Source organism: Grammomys surdaster, unplaced genomic scaffold (genome assembly GCF_004785775.1).
Source record: "Grammomys surdaster isolate TR1022 unplaced genomic scaffold, NIH_TR_1.0 123618, whole genome shotgun sequence".
NCBI classification, from domain to species: Eukaryota; Metazoa; Chordata; class Mammalia; order Rodentia; family Muridae; genus Grammomys; species Grammomys surdaster.
The window spans coordinates 41,125-54,593 of record NW_021618821.1 but is presented as its reverse complement, the minus strand read 5'-3'; the positions used below and the strand labels follow the sequence as shown (position 1 = coordinate 54,593).

General features: G+C 44.1%; 1 protein-coding gene across 1 annotated transcript; it reads right to left on the bottom strand.

The window, feature by feature from the left end:
* Positions 1-4,378: 4,378 nt before the first annotated feature.
* Colca2 (colorectal cancer associated 2) lies at positions 4,379-12,590 on the bottom strand. Its single transcript, XM_028784492.1, has 5 exons — positions 12,391-12,590; positions 11,740-11,834; positions 8,041-8,095; positions 6,502-6,731; positions 4,379-5,050 (listed from the first exon to the last, which is right to left on the bottom strand). Exons 2-5 carry the CDS (start codon positions 11,797-11,799, stop codon positions 4,676-4,678), a joined length of 720 nt encoding a protein of 239 aa, XP_028640325.1. The 5' UTR covers positions 11,800-11,834; positions 12,391-12,590; the 3' UTR covers positions 4,379-4,675.
* Between the last annotated feature and the right edge of the window lie 879 nt (positions 12,591-13,469).

Below are 13,469 nucleotides of genomic sequence, written 5' to 3'. Positions count from 1 at the left end.
GTAACCCCTTACTGAAAAAAAAAAAGAGTTAACCAATAAGATGTGAGAGAGGAAGAGTTCAAACATAATGTGCTAATATAGGCCTGAATTCATGTTCTTAAAGAAAAACATACCTGAATTATACCTCTCACAGGGAGCCTACTTAAAGATGACCCTAGTTCCCCACAGAGATCCCTGTACAAGGTGAGTCCTTGTACAGAGCTGATCTTTTGTACAATCACAGTGAAATCCCTTAATGTAATCCATAGGGGAAATGAGACTGCTTGCAATTAACCCCTTCCAAGGCTTCACATCTCCCCTCATTAGGGTGATGCTAGGACTCTGATAACTCTAGCAAAACTCTTCACAAAGTACTCCTCAGCCAAACGTACACAAGGGAGGGAGAGGTGATTTCACTAGGAAAGCCTGGGGAAGCTGTATGACTCCATGGCTAATCTACAGGTTAAGGGGCAGATAGGTGTCTCCTCTTTCCCATTAATTATTCAGGTGACAGTCGTTGGAACACACACAGACATAGACACACACACATAGACACACACACAACACACACACAGGGGAGAGGGAGAGAAAGAGAGAGAGAGAGAGAGAGAGAGAGAGAGAGAGAGAGGAGAGAAAGAGGGAGAGAGAGAGAGAGAGGGAGGGAGGGAGGTAGGGTTGGGCTGTGAGGGAGGGCGGGGGGGAGGAAGGGAGGGAGAGAGAGAGAGAGAGACTATACCTTCATATTTCTCAAGGCCCTGAAGGATGTTCTTTGGCTATATTAAGCAAGACAAGCTTTGCTGTCTGGCCTAGAGAGCACAGATTCCTTTGCAATGAGTCTGATGCTTCATTTTCATGCAAAACTGTATTCAAAATTGTTCATATTTTTAGTCTCTACATATTGCCAAAGTCCTATGGAAGTGTAAGTACAGAGGTCAATACTCTGCCTTTAAACAACATGGGTCTTAAATGGTGTCCTCTGGCCACATTAAAATCTATCTCCAAGCTTTAAGATCCTTCAAGACACAGATCAAGTTCTATTCACGAGCAGGTCACCTCCTTAACTGTTACATGCAAGAGAATAGATGTCAGGGTGAGGTCGCTTTCCAGAGCAGTGTCACCAGTGTGTCATATGAGGGGTTAATTGTGTAGGCTCAAGAATTTGGCAGTGATGATGAGACTGTGTTTATTGTGATTTTGGTTATTCACAATGTATTTACTTTGACTGTTTCCTAATGTGTTTTAAACATTAATCTTTTTAGATTAATGAGTTAGTAACAAAAATGCGTATGTCAATAGGCAGCTCTTCTCCATCATTCCGTTATCCTTGGATATCTACAGAGGGCTCTCAAATGTTCCCCTGCAGGCTTAGACCAGCCACTAAGATGTCTGTGCTTTAGGTCGCTGTGTGAGGTTAAGAGTTTACAAACATTTACTACCTTCTATTCTGTTTTGTCTTATCTCTCTTGGGTTTAAGAGTTGACCCATAATTTTAGTTTCCAGAAGACTTGAAAGTAAGTGTGTGCCTATCCAAATTGAACCTCTCACAGACTTTAAAACCTGAGTCTCTTTTCCCCTTTGCACTCTGAAAGCACGCACTTAGCATTGGGTTCATATTGGTTAATATTCCTAGTTTCAGAAGAACAGATTTATCCATTCATTTAAATTTCCAACTATGAATTTATTAAGTGTCTGTGATGTATGAGGAGCCAACTAAGATACAGCTATAACTTTCTTGTGAAAGCTGAGGTCCTATAAAGATTGTGTTGCTAAGTATGGAGCATGTACTGAAGAAACTTTGGGAGTTTGGACCATATCCTTGGGTCTCCTGTGTATAAGAACTCTTATTAGAAGTATTGTGACATGGGACAAAGTTTTCACCTCCTTAACTACAGTTTCATCATTTATAAAAATGAGACTATAGGAATCTGACACTTGTGTGGCAGTGTGCAGATTATGGGATGATCCAGGAAGCACAGGTCCACAGAAAGTAGACAGAGCAAGTAAGTGATTAGCATTGTGTGAATAGGCCCTTCCATTAAAAGGCCAGGCATTGACTATGTAGTGTAGACAAAGAGCTAGGGTAAATGTATATACTTGCAGGACATGTAGACACCTGTTCACAACCCATACTTACCCTGACATGCTTTCTCACACTGAGGCATAGACATGTTGTCATGTGTCCAGGCACATGTTGATGATGGGGTCTGCCAGTGGTTCTCAGCCTTCCTAATGCTGTTCCTCATGTGGTGGTGACCCCCAACCATAAAATTATTTCATTGCTACTTCATAACAGTGATTTTTCTACTTTTATGAATTGTAATATAAATATCAATATAAATATCTGATATACAGGATATCTGATGTTTGGCTCCTAAAAGGGGTAATGACCCACAGGTGGCGAACCACTGGTCTAGGCTGTCCTGTGTTGCTGGTCATGTACCATTCCAGGGCTTCTCTGTGAGCTACGGCAGATGTGTGGGCAGAGTCCATCCACTTAGTAATATGATACTTGACCTATTGGTGTGACTTCAAATCTAAAAATTCTTAAATAGTATTTTAATGTGAAGTAATTGTCTGTAAATATCTACTTGTAGCCAACACACACACACACACACACACACACACACACACACACGTGTATACACATGAGCATGTGTGCATGCCTCTGAAAGAGAGAGAGAGAGAGAGAGAGAGAGAGAGAGAGAGAGAGAGAGAGAGAGAGAGATCAAGAAAATAAGGGTGCCAGAAAAACCCTTTGTTAATACTGGAAGGAAATTGATTCAAAACATACCAAACTGATGGATAAAGAGGAGGGGAATTGAGGAGGAAGAAGAAGAGGAAGGAGGAAGAGGGAAGAGGAGAAGCAGAAATGGAATCTAGGGCAGGGATGGATATATATATTATCTATGCACCAACCACTGGGCAATGTTTGTTCCTCTGCTTTCTCTTGGGGACAGCTGCTGGAACCACACTCCATGGAGAGTATGAAGTGGCTTTGGACTGCATAAAAAGGTATTTGTTGACTTCAGGCCAGCATCAATTTAATTTCAAGTCATTAAAAGTCCAATTTTATTGGCACCTCAGAAAGGCAGCAATTGTTCCAGTTCCGTGGCACAGGCAATCTTTGAGGCAGGCTAGAACTTGTCTTGTTTGCCCAAACCTAAGCTAAGTCCTCAGGAAAAGGAGAGACGGTGTCATTCTGAAAGCACCCATCTCTTCTCATAAGGAGAGGGCCACCGAGGACCAGTGAGTCAGCTTCTCCTTTTAGGCCCTCCTGCTACCCTGGGGCTTTATCAGTTTGTATGCTTCACATGCTCGTGTCTTTTGAACAGCTTGATCCTTCCAGGGAGGCCTGATACAGGTGACACCAGACCTTTGTGTGGGGTTAAATAACTCCATAGTGTCCTGAGCAATATTTCACAAAAGCTGGCTCAAACTTCCTGCCACCTGAGGGTGAGGAACAGAGTTTGGGGTTCCTTTAGACTCAGGTTTGGGTGCTTACTGTCTGGGAATTAAGTTTTCTGAGCTCTAGACTCCTCATGTATTCTCAGTGCTGTTATGAAGAGTCAATGGGACGGTGCTTGAGAAATCTGCACACAGTATACCACACAGGAAGGGATCCAAGAACTGTAGCTGTGGCATCAATATTGCACCATGTATTGAAAGATGAGACATCTGAAATGTCACCCAAATTTCACTTCTATGGACTCCAGATGCCCTGAGCAAACAAGACTAATGGGTGAAGTTTGACTGGTTGCAGTGTGACTTCACACAAGTTTCTTCTCTTGACTTTACAAGACAGCTGGGCTCCTCTCTAGATTGGTTGGAGGACTCAAACTCTGAAAGTCAGTTGTAAACAACACAGATAGTCTTACAAATCCCTGTGTAAGCACGTGTAAGGCATATTTAGGGATCTAAGGCAGAAGTTCAGGAAAAGAAGATAAACATTAATCTAAAACCAGCACCACGTCTACTCTACGGCAGATGTCAAGGGTTCAATATTTGTGGAGAAAGTTTATAGAACAGTACTTGGGAAATGCAAAAGAGTTGTCTCAAGGTTGACACTGCTGTAGGTAGAGTGTGTGCTTTTGGTCACATTAACATTCCATTGACGGATGCTGGGGATGAGCGGTAAGTGAGTCATCGCAGTTTTGTCTGATGCTGCTCCAAGATGTACATCCTTGGTTAACCAAAGCAGGCTTTTCCGTTCTCAGCATCTCAGCAATTCCTACCCCTCTATTCTGTGGCATCCAGGACTTTCATCATAGTAGAATGATTTTAAATGCACAAATAAGTTACGATGAAATTATTCAAGTATAGTTAGTTATTTCCTGGTTAGTTGACAATATTGAAATCAAACAATACTACTACTGGAAATTGAAAAAAAAACCCCAACATGTATTATACAAAGTTATTTATTAGTTTACAAAAGAGTTTGTCCGTTATACTGAGAAGGAAGGGACTGGAAAAATCCATACAAAAAAATTTTAACAGTGAGTGTATAAAATAAGAATGTCATATGACCAGGTTTGAGGGCATTGTGTCAATTCCTATGCTAGCTGCTATCAGGTGATTGAAAATGGTGAAATGTAAACCATATGTGGCATAGTTTGTGAATGGGTTGAATGTTTTGAAGTGTCATCTAGATGCAGTAGAGAAAGAGATACACCCATGACACATTCCAGTGTGGTTTCTACTAACTATAGCAGGTATCACAGCTTGTTCCCTGCTTATAAAAATCGCCAGTGGTGGCTGCTGAAGGGACAAAGTCCACACAGTCCATGCCGGAGTAGGAGAAGAACTCTGTGCTTCTGAGGGCATCCAAATGCTCTGCCTCACAGGATGTGTAGTAGCAAACAGAGGAGGGGGCCCTTGGGGAGGAGTGGTTGTATTGGGGGTGAGAGGGCCAATGCTGGCAGAAGTAGCCTTCTTCTGGGAGGCTGGAGTGTAGGGAATCCAGAGAAGGAGGAGAGGCATAATTTTCTGGAGTATAAGAAGGTGGTTGAGCTGGGGAGTAACTGCAGTCAAAGGAGCCAGAAAGACTGGAGGAATCCGAAGGTGATCCTGGAATCTAGAGAAACGAAAACCAAGGAACAAAAAGCTTGGTAACTTAGACAGGATTAAAGGAATGGAGTAGTGTGGATTTACTTGTGCAAAGTGAGAAAATTAGGGCTAAGAACGAGCCTCAAACCCTTAACCTAAATCCTTGGAAGTAATCTCATTTGCCGACTGTGATTTCATGACACTGCATCCCATATTTCTTTTTCTCCTTCCCAACAATCAATTGCCTTGCTCCACTGCCTTCCTTTGTTAAAACCTTGCAGGATGTTTTGTTCTTAAACCACGAAATCTCACTGTGTCTCAGGTCACCTGCACATCAGATCCTGCTGCATGCCACAGTATAAGCTGCAGGTGGCACCTTGGGCGTTTCTTCATACCCTTGACATTAGGAGCCAGGTAAACACACAGAGGGAGAACCCAAGTCTTCATGGGCCCAGTATCTAGAACACCCAAGGGTGAGAGACTGCTCCCCTCCTGTTGCCAATGTATTCCCCTGCTAGCTGCCAGAGATCTAACACATCTTAAGCACGTTTACAGTGGCCAACCTTGGAAGCTGAGCAGAAAGTGTGTATTATGTCCCCATCAAAATACACATGCACATTCTGTAGAGTTAGTTACTTTCCTATCTTCTCTAAATTCAGTTTCTCCTTATATAAACTTTTGACAAATGAAAATAAGAAAGTATTCACATTTCTTTAAAAAAAACCCAAAAACCTTACAAAGTTTAAAAAATTATAAATCCCAAAGACATTAAAAACAACAATCTTACTCGTTTTAAAGAGAACACATTTTTGAATATTTGAGATCCATCAAGAATAGAAAATCTAAATTCTTTCAAAGATCAGGACTGTTTTGTCTTGTTTTGAGAGAAGGTCTTGTAGCCTAGGTAGCCTAGGCTGTACATCAACTCCATATTTAGCTGAGGCTGATCTTGAACACCTAGTCCTCTTGTCCATGCCTCCCAAATGCTGGGATTAAGGCGTATATTACAGGGCTTCTGTTTTATTAACCATCTCAGGGTTAAGCATGTTCTTTTGCCTATGGCAGCCCAAACCAGCCAGTTAGTAGAGCCAGTTCAGCAGTTCAGCCAGGCCCCATGAGAATGTTGGTGTCACATATAAGTAGCCTCAATCCATTTCAAGGACTTAAAAATCTAAGGGCTATTGTTGAAACTATTGATTTCCAGATAAACAGATGTCTTAGCATGTTTTTTAAAAAGAGTAGCACCAGGGGACCTTTTTATTGCCTGACATCCATTTACATGGGAAATCATAATATGTGTATTCAAAGGTTTATGCCCTTCACGGTGCCCACACATTGAACTTTCAAATGCTTCCCTGACTATTTCCTGGTTGATAACATTTGTATGCTTTCTCACGAGATGATGCAAACACTTCTACAAAGCATCTCTACCTAACAGTTAGCAAGTATCAGGCTCCGGGAAGGATGCGGGTGAATTACCAGGCTCTGGTTATGGCAGAAAGGGGCCACTTGACAGCTCTCTGGGAAATAGTGGGGAGCAATTTGTGCAGAGTTGAGCAAAGGCTCCGGGAGTGTGTCTGTCTGAAGGTAGGACTCAAAGATCTGGTCGAGGCAGCTAGGACTTTCTTCACAAGAGACACAGGTGGAAAATTCTCGGGCTTGAAAATAACTGGGCGTGGAAGACGTTGGTTCAGGCTCAAAATACAGTCCTAGAAGAGAAAGGGAAATGATTTTTGCTTAAAAATTGCAAAATAGGCTTGAGTAGAGTTTTCTTCTATTTATTATATCTAGGGGGAAATGGAGGTTGGGAAATTCCTTGTGAGTAAACATTTTTGGAATTTGGACCGTGTTAGTTGTCTTAGGTTAAGTCCAAGTCCCAGAGAACTTAACTTAATCTGATCAGTAATGTGATAGATAACTCTCAATATGGTTAGGGTGAAATAAGAGAATGCATGTGGCCAGCCAGTATCTAAATGTCACATTCAAGGAAGAGCACAGGCCTCCACCTTGGGGAACATAAAAACATTAATGACTAAACTCTTATCTGCAGCTCAAGGAAATTCTCTGATGAATTTGTTGGGGGCTTTGGGAAACCTTCTGGTACTATGCTCTTGTTGCCTTCCTAAACTTTTCATGTAGGGACTTAAATTGTTGAGAAGAGGGTTTTGAGAAATGATATGAGCAGTGATGCCCAGACTAACTTTGGAAGTTTAGAACGTAGCACACGAATTAAGAGCACTTTGCTCAGTACACAGAGCAGACGTGTCTTCTCTGTGGACACCTTAAGGTGAGAGTACAATGGGAAAAATATGATAGAGAACAAATGAGGATAATCTAAAAAAAAGCATCACCCCCCTTTCCAGTTAATATGAATATTCCCAGTGGGTGATAATCAGCCTTAAAGGTTCAAAGTGGGGAGGTTTAGAGGGAGCCCATTAAAGGTCTCAGGTTCCTTTCAGGTTAAATTAAAGTGACATTTGGTGGGAACTGCCATAAACACAGGCTTTCTTCTATATGACCTCCTTAAATTCGTAGCTGCTGAGTGGCAGAGGAAGGACTGTTTATGTAATAGAGTTATTTGTTTGGGGCTGGGGAAACTTACACTTGTTTGAACGGCTTTCTGGGGAGAGAGCAGAGTGGGAAGGAAGCCCCTGTTGACTACAAGCTAAGTGAGCAAGAGCAAAGGCATTGTCCTGAATGGTCTGATGACAACCCATGCTACACCAAGAAAAGACGACAAGATTCTAAAGCAAACCCTGATTTTATAGTGAAGTTGAGTTGCTTGGAGACCAGCAACAACTAGGAAAAATGTAAAGGACAATCTTGTTACAGAACAGACAGTTCAGAAGGAAGACAAAACTTTGTCTTTCTTTCCTTTCTGGGCTTGCATCTGGAGTCACTTTCTGATTGGTTGGATTCCAATTAAATGGTGGTGCCTCTCTTAACTCCTGAATCAGGCTCTGAAGGGCTTCTGAGATGGACTTTTGAAAGGGTTTGAGGAAAGCTAGCTGTACTGACCTGCAGGCGATGGCGTGGTGGTGTCTGGAAGGTGGAGACTGCTGCTTCCTGACAGCTGTCAAGGCAAGAAGAGGAACTTGAAGCAAAGGGAAGGGCTTGCACTTCCCCACTGGGGAAGCTGGGCAGGGGATTCCATGGGGACAGCTGCTTCTGCTCTGCGGTAAGCCTTCTTCTAAGAACATTGGACTTTAAACACAGCCAGCATTATGTTTGAGATTTGCTTTTTTGTTTGCTAACTTGAAAATTGTTTTTTTTCACTAATATCAGATTCCTTGATAAAATGTTAAGTTATTAATTTTGATAAAGGCAAATATAAGTCATTTTTTGTTATAGAAATAGGACAATTCAAGAAAAGTCAGCAAGCAGTCTTTCTACTAAGCAATTTGTTTTATAATGAGTAAGAGCTAACTTTTACTTAACCTAACTATGACTATACTCACTACCTTTTCTTCAAGTTTGTATCTACTACTGGTTTCTTTGTCCTAGGAATTAATTTCCCCTAAAGAAATAAGTAATAATTAGATATTGTTTCTAGATTTCTTAAATCTGAGAAGCTAAAATATTCACATTTATGAGTTTTAAGATATAAGAAAATTTCTTGAAGTACTTAGTGATTCAGAGCCTATAAACATTTTGAGTTTATAGCCAGAAAAATTCAGTTCTTTGCAAATTTCAAAAAAATTCTGTTTTCTATATAATTCGCGTTTTAAAATGACAGTATCTAAATACTGAAAATTCGTGAGGCTGAGTCTTTTAAATATTTAAAGTTAAACAGCTTGCCATTTCCAGTTGAAAGGACAATTATGCTGACCGAGTAATTCGGGATTTTTTTTCTTTCAGATTTCAGGTGGTGGTTTTAAAGTTTAAAGGGACCATGGCTGTTGCTCTGGGTTAGGAAGGGGAGCTCACCACACCTCTTTGGGGTTGCAGGGGTAGACTGTTCTCTGAGCCACTGCACCCAGCCAGCCACTGCTCAAACAGGAGGTGTGTTAATTTTGAAAAGGATCCATGCTGTAAAGTCACGAACCAGGAAGCTGGAGGCCTTTACAGCTCTTTATGCAAATATTTGGCTGCAGCGGCTTGAGCTGAAGGACTTGGAAGGAGGACTTTTTTTTTTTTAAATCTGCTTCATTGTAGAGCTTGCTTTTAACCCCCTGCTTCCCCCCATTGGCCTGTTTGCTTGCTTCCCTGTTATCCTGTTATCTCCCAGAGGTATGTTTACAATGTCCTATTTGATATTATCTTTCTGGCCCGTGGTTCACTTTCTGCCTTGCTCTCAGAATACAAAGAATGGTGCCTCTCTTATTTCAAACAGCACACACATGCACAATCGACAACATATAAGAACGCATTAAGCCTATTAAAACAAAACAAAGGAAACCGAGAGTGGTTAAAAAGAAGAAAGGTAAATTTTATCTTTAGATAAGCACCAACTCAAGTTTCTCTTTACCCCAAGGGCAAAGAAGAGAAGTGGTGTGTGTGTGTGTGTGTGTGTGTGTGTGTGTGAACTGATAAGGCTGAAAAAAATTTTTTAAATGAACTGTACCAATCTGACACGTACACTTTCTGCTACAACCTGAGACCTGAATATCCACCTCGGTCTATAACTACCATTCATGATTGGTTTCTTAAAGTTTCAAACAGTAATTATTCTGACTTCTTAGCAAATTAAGGCAGATTTTTTTCTTGCTTTGCAGTATTTGGCACAATTCTCTCTTGGATTACTGTTTCCCAGAGATGTCTTTTAACATTGGACCAAGTTGGCTACAATCTCTGTCACACTAGAAAGGTGTGCACGGAGCAGGCATACATGATTCTCCTTGGGATGCTATCTATCACCCTCGCTGACTGGTACACTGTAACAGCAGTCCCAGAATCCCAAAACCCTTCTGTTTGCTTTCAGAAAGAGATTTTACATCTGGGTCTCCTATGAAACTCTTTGTGTATGACTCCTGCAAGCTAGAAGGGGCAGGGATGAGAACATTCTAGGAAACAGAGCAAAGCATATTCCAGCAAGCAGAGTATGCTCTTGACAGACATTGGTTCTGAAGGCCTGCCTCATTCTCATAGGGAACTCAGAAAATGCTAAATTAGACTCCTCTCAGGAACAGAGCCTTGGTCAAGTACTGAGGTGAAGTCCTTCCTCTTGCCCTGTACTCTGCTATGAGCCAAGGGTGGTCACACCAATTGTTAAGAACCCAATAGCCACAGGATTGCTCTGCCTAAATGGAATGCTCTGGGTACGGCTGAAGCCGAGTTCTGCCAAGTGCCAAAGCTCCTGGTCCTAGTTTTATTAATGGTATAGCTATAAACCATTAAGGTTATTAAGCTCCTGTTAGTATGGTTGGCTCTGCAGAAAGATGAATTTAGAGCAAATACTGAAAAATAGGATGATCTTGTTTCTCCCTTTAGCCTGTTACTAACTTCAAGGCTTCGGATCTTACCAGTCATGGAGAAATACATATTTCTGATCTATTTATGTCATCTGGTCATTACCATCAAGTGAAATAACAAATATACAAAGGCGCTTTGAACAAAGAATCACTTCAAATCCCCCTTCGTATTGTAAGGACATTTCTGCTGTTGCCTGAAATTCTGCAAATGGGGACAACTCATTTCTCTAGTTGTATGTATCAAATCATAGCAAATATACTTGCACTTTAAATTCTGAGAGGAAGGTGTAATATGCATTAGTGTAAACTGCCTATCCATCCTTGGTTGGAATTTATTTTAGTGGTCTGTTGAGCGTTCCTGGAGAACACCCCTAAGTCCTTATTTAACCTTTAGACAACCCTATTAGCGTTCAACTGAGAGGTTAGGGGAGCAGACAAAAAATTCTAGTAAATCACTGTGGTGGTGGACTTGTGCCACAGAATTACTGAGAACTAAGCCCCAGGGCCTCTGGCTCAGAACCCTATGTCACCATCCCTCCAGAGTTTCTCTCTCCCGTTGCTTGAGGTGCCACAGACCCATTCATGAAGTCATGATCACGATCATGGATCACATGCTGACGGGACCAGTGACAACACAGATGATTGAAATTCTGTCTGATCCTCCCTCCAAACCCACACCTACCCACAAGCAATAACAGTGTCATGTGCAGAAGGCTCTTCCAATTGAACTTCTCTTCCTTGGTGGACACACACACCTAGTTTACATGGTTCTGCAGCTGCTCTGAGCACTCAAGTAATATATGTGAGGTGTCAGGGTGCCTTACGACCACCCAGATCAGTTCTGTAATAGTTCTGTGTATTCCAGAGACAGAGGACTTTTCTTCTACGGACTTCCAGGGACTGGTCATTTTTCATTTACATGACCTCAGAGCCTAAATTACAGAAAAACTAGGTGGGTTTCTGGGAGAGATTTTTTTCATTGAGTTTGTTGGGGGTTGTATCTATACTCTCTCTTAACACTGTAAAAACATACTTAACCTGTTGGCTGCCTCTCTCCCTTGCAGGGGACCAAGAAACCTTCCCCACTCAGCTATGAGCAATGAGAGATAAGTCTCCCACAGTCCTGAGCCCTACACCATGTCCCACATGTTTCTGTGGCTGCCTGTGGTGACCTGGGATGAGGTTGGGAACACTTGTAAGAATCTCTGAGCAGGGCTGTGCTTGTGGGTGGCCTCCACACCTTCCCTGACACAGGGCTGAATGAGGCCTGTGATGGACTGGGAGGGATGGAGAGGGTGGTGCTTACGGTTGCCCCTGAGGCCGCCTGGTGTGCCCTTCTTTGCTGCAGAAGCTCTTTCACGGTCATTTTCACACGGACGCCTTGATACACCTTAGGTTTTTCTGGGGAGAGGCAACAGGGTCAGTGGTCAGTTCCAAAGCTTGAGTGTCAAGGGGATGCAGTGAGGGTCCTTTCGGTAAGGCTACATTTCTACATTTGCAGAACACACAAAGAGAATGTAAACAAAACACCTACATTTCTCAAACTTGAAAAGGTGAACACAGGCAGGTGCTTCAGGGTTCTAGGGGGCACAGTTCCTGTAGGCATCTATGAAGTTATTCACCTCTAGCTGGGCCCCATCCTCAGGACAGTACAAGCTGTTCTGCTCTGGAATGTGGAGGGAGGTCAAACAAGCCTGCTATTTTGGCTATGATAGTAAAATCTGGGGTTCTGGCTCGGCTTGTGGATGGGGTGCTCTCTGTTTCACAGCTGACCTCACTGACCTCACCATAATGTTTATATTGGGAACAACTCCCCTCATCCGCCCCCACACTGTATTCTTCTATCAGGCCAGGCATGGCTTCTGGGCAAGTAGAACCTTTAATTGTGGTGGGAAGCCAGCCCTGAGACAAGCTTCAGGGGTCTGGGCAGTCTGTCCTGGTCCTGTGAGGGACTTACTGAACTGACCTAAGAAAAGGGGCCAACTTCGGGGAATATTCTCCTGTCGTTTCTTTCCCTTTATCAAAAATGTCTTCCTCACCTCCTTTCTCCCTCCACTGACTCTGTCGCTTTCTTCATCTTTTCCCACCCCTTCCCTTTCCGGTGCAGGCGTTTGGAGACCTGGGCTGTGGAGAGTTCTCCAGCAAGACCTGCAGCTCTTGAGTAAGGGCATCCCGAGGCTCCCTAGGACCGCGCAGTCACCTGGAGGCAGCCCTCCGGAAGGGGCCGCCCCTGAGCCGGCAGAGCTGGCTCGGGAGACCTGGGAGAGCCCAAGTGACCGGCCGAGCTAGGCGGGGGTCGGCTGGGAGGGACCGGTGACAGCCTGGGGGTCCCCGGCAGAGCGCAGTGAGTAGGTCTGGCTGGTTGTTAGGCCAGGCTAGACCGGGCAGACGCACTTTCCGAGTAGGATTTGACCTAGAAGCCCAATGCGACTCCCACCCCAACCTTGACCCTGGAGAGAGCGCCTATTAGTCGCACGGGGAGGGGCGGAGCACAGTGGCCCCTGGCTTAGGCGTTTGGCGAGAGTGCCATGCCACCAGCGCCTCGCCTGGTTAGTGTAGGGACCGCGGCTGGACAGCAGGGAGACCCCCACCCACGAGCCAGATCCTGAGAACTAGGATCCCCCAGGAAAGTTAGTGCGCTGTTCTTCCCGGTCCTGGGCATCGGCTGTCTTGCTGCAGTGCCAGGACTCGCCCACTCCGCTCCAGTCTCCTTCCCTCCCATCCCCACAGACTGGGTAGGCTCTGGGATCTGCTGGCAGAATGGGCACGCCTCGGGGTCCACGGGGAGCCAGCCCCAGCCCAGCTCCCTGCTGGGTGCGTCCTGCTCCAGTTCAGGGTTCACCGTGAGCCTCTAGCTCCCCCGCGCCGCCGCTTCTGGGCTCACAAGGTCGGCGCCTCCAAATTCCCAGGGCGCCAAGGTGGAAAAGTGAAAGGGTAGGCAGGGGCGTGGGGGGACGCGATTGTCCGGAGCGGCGTTATGGGTCTCTGGGCCTCTGCTCTGGGGAGCAGGCACCCAGAGGGAGCCGACACTGCGGG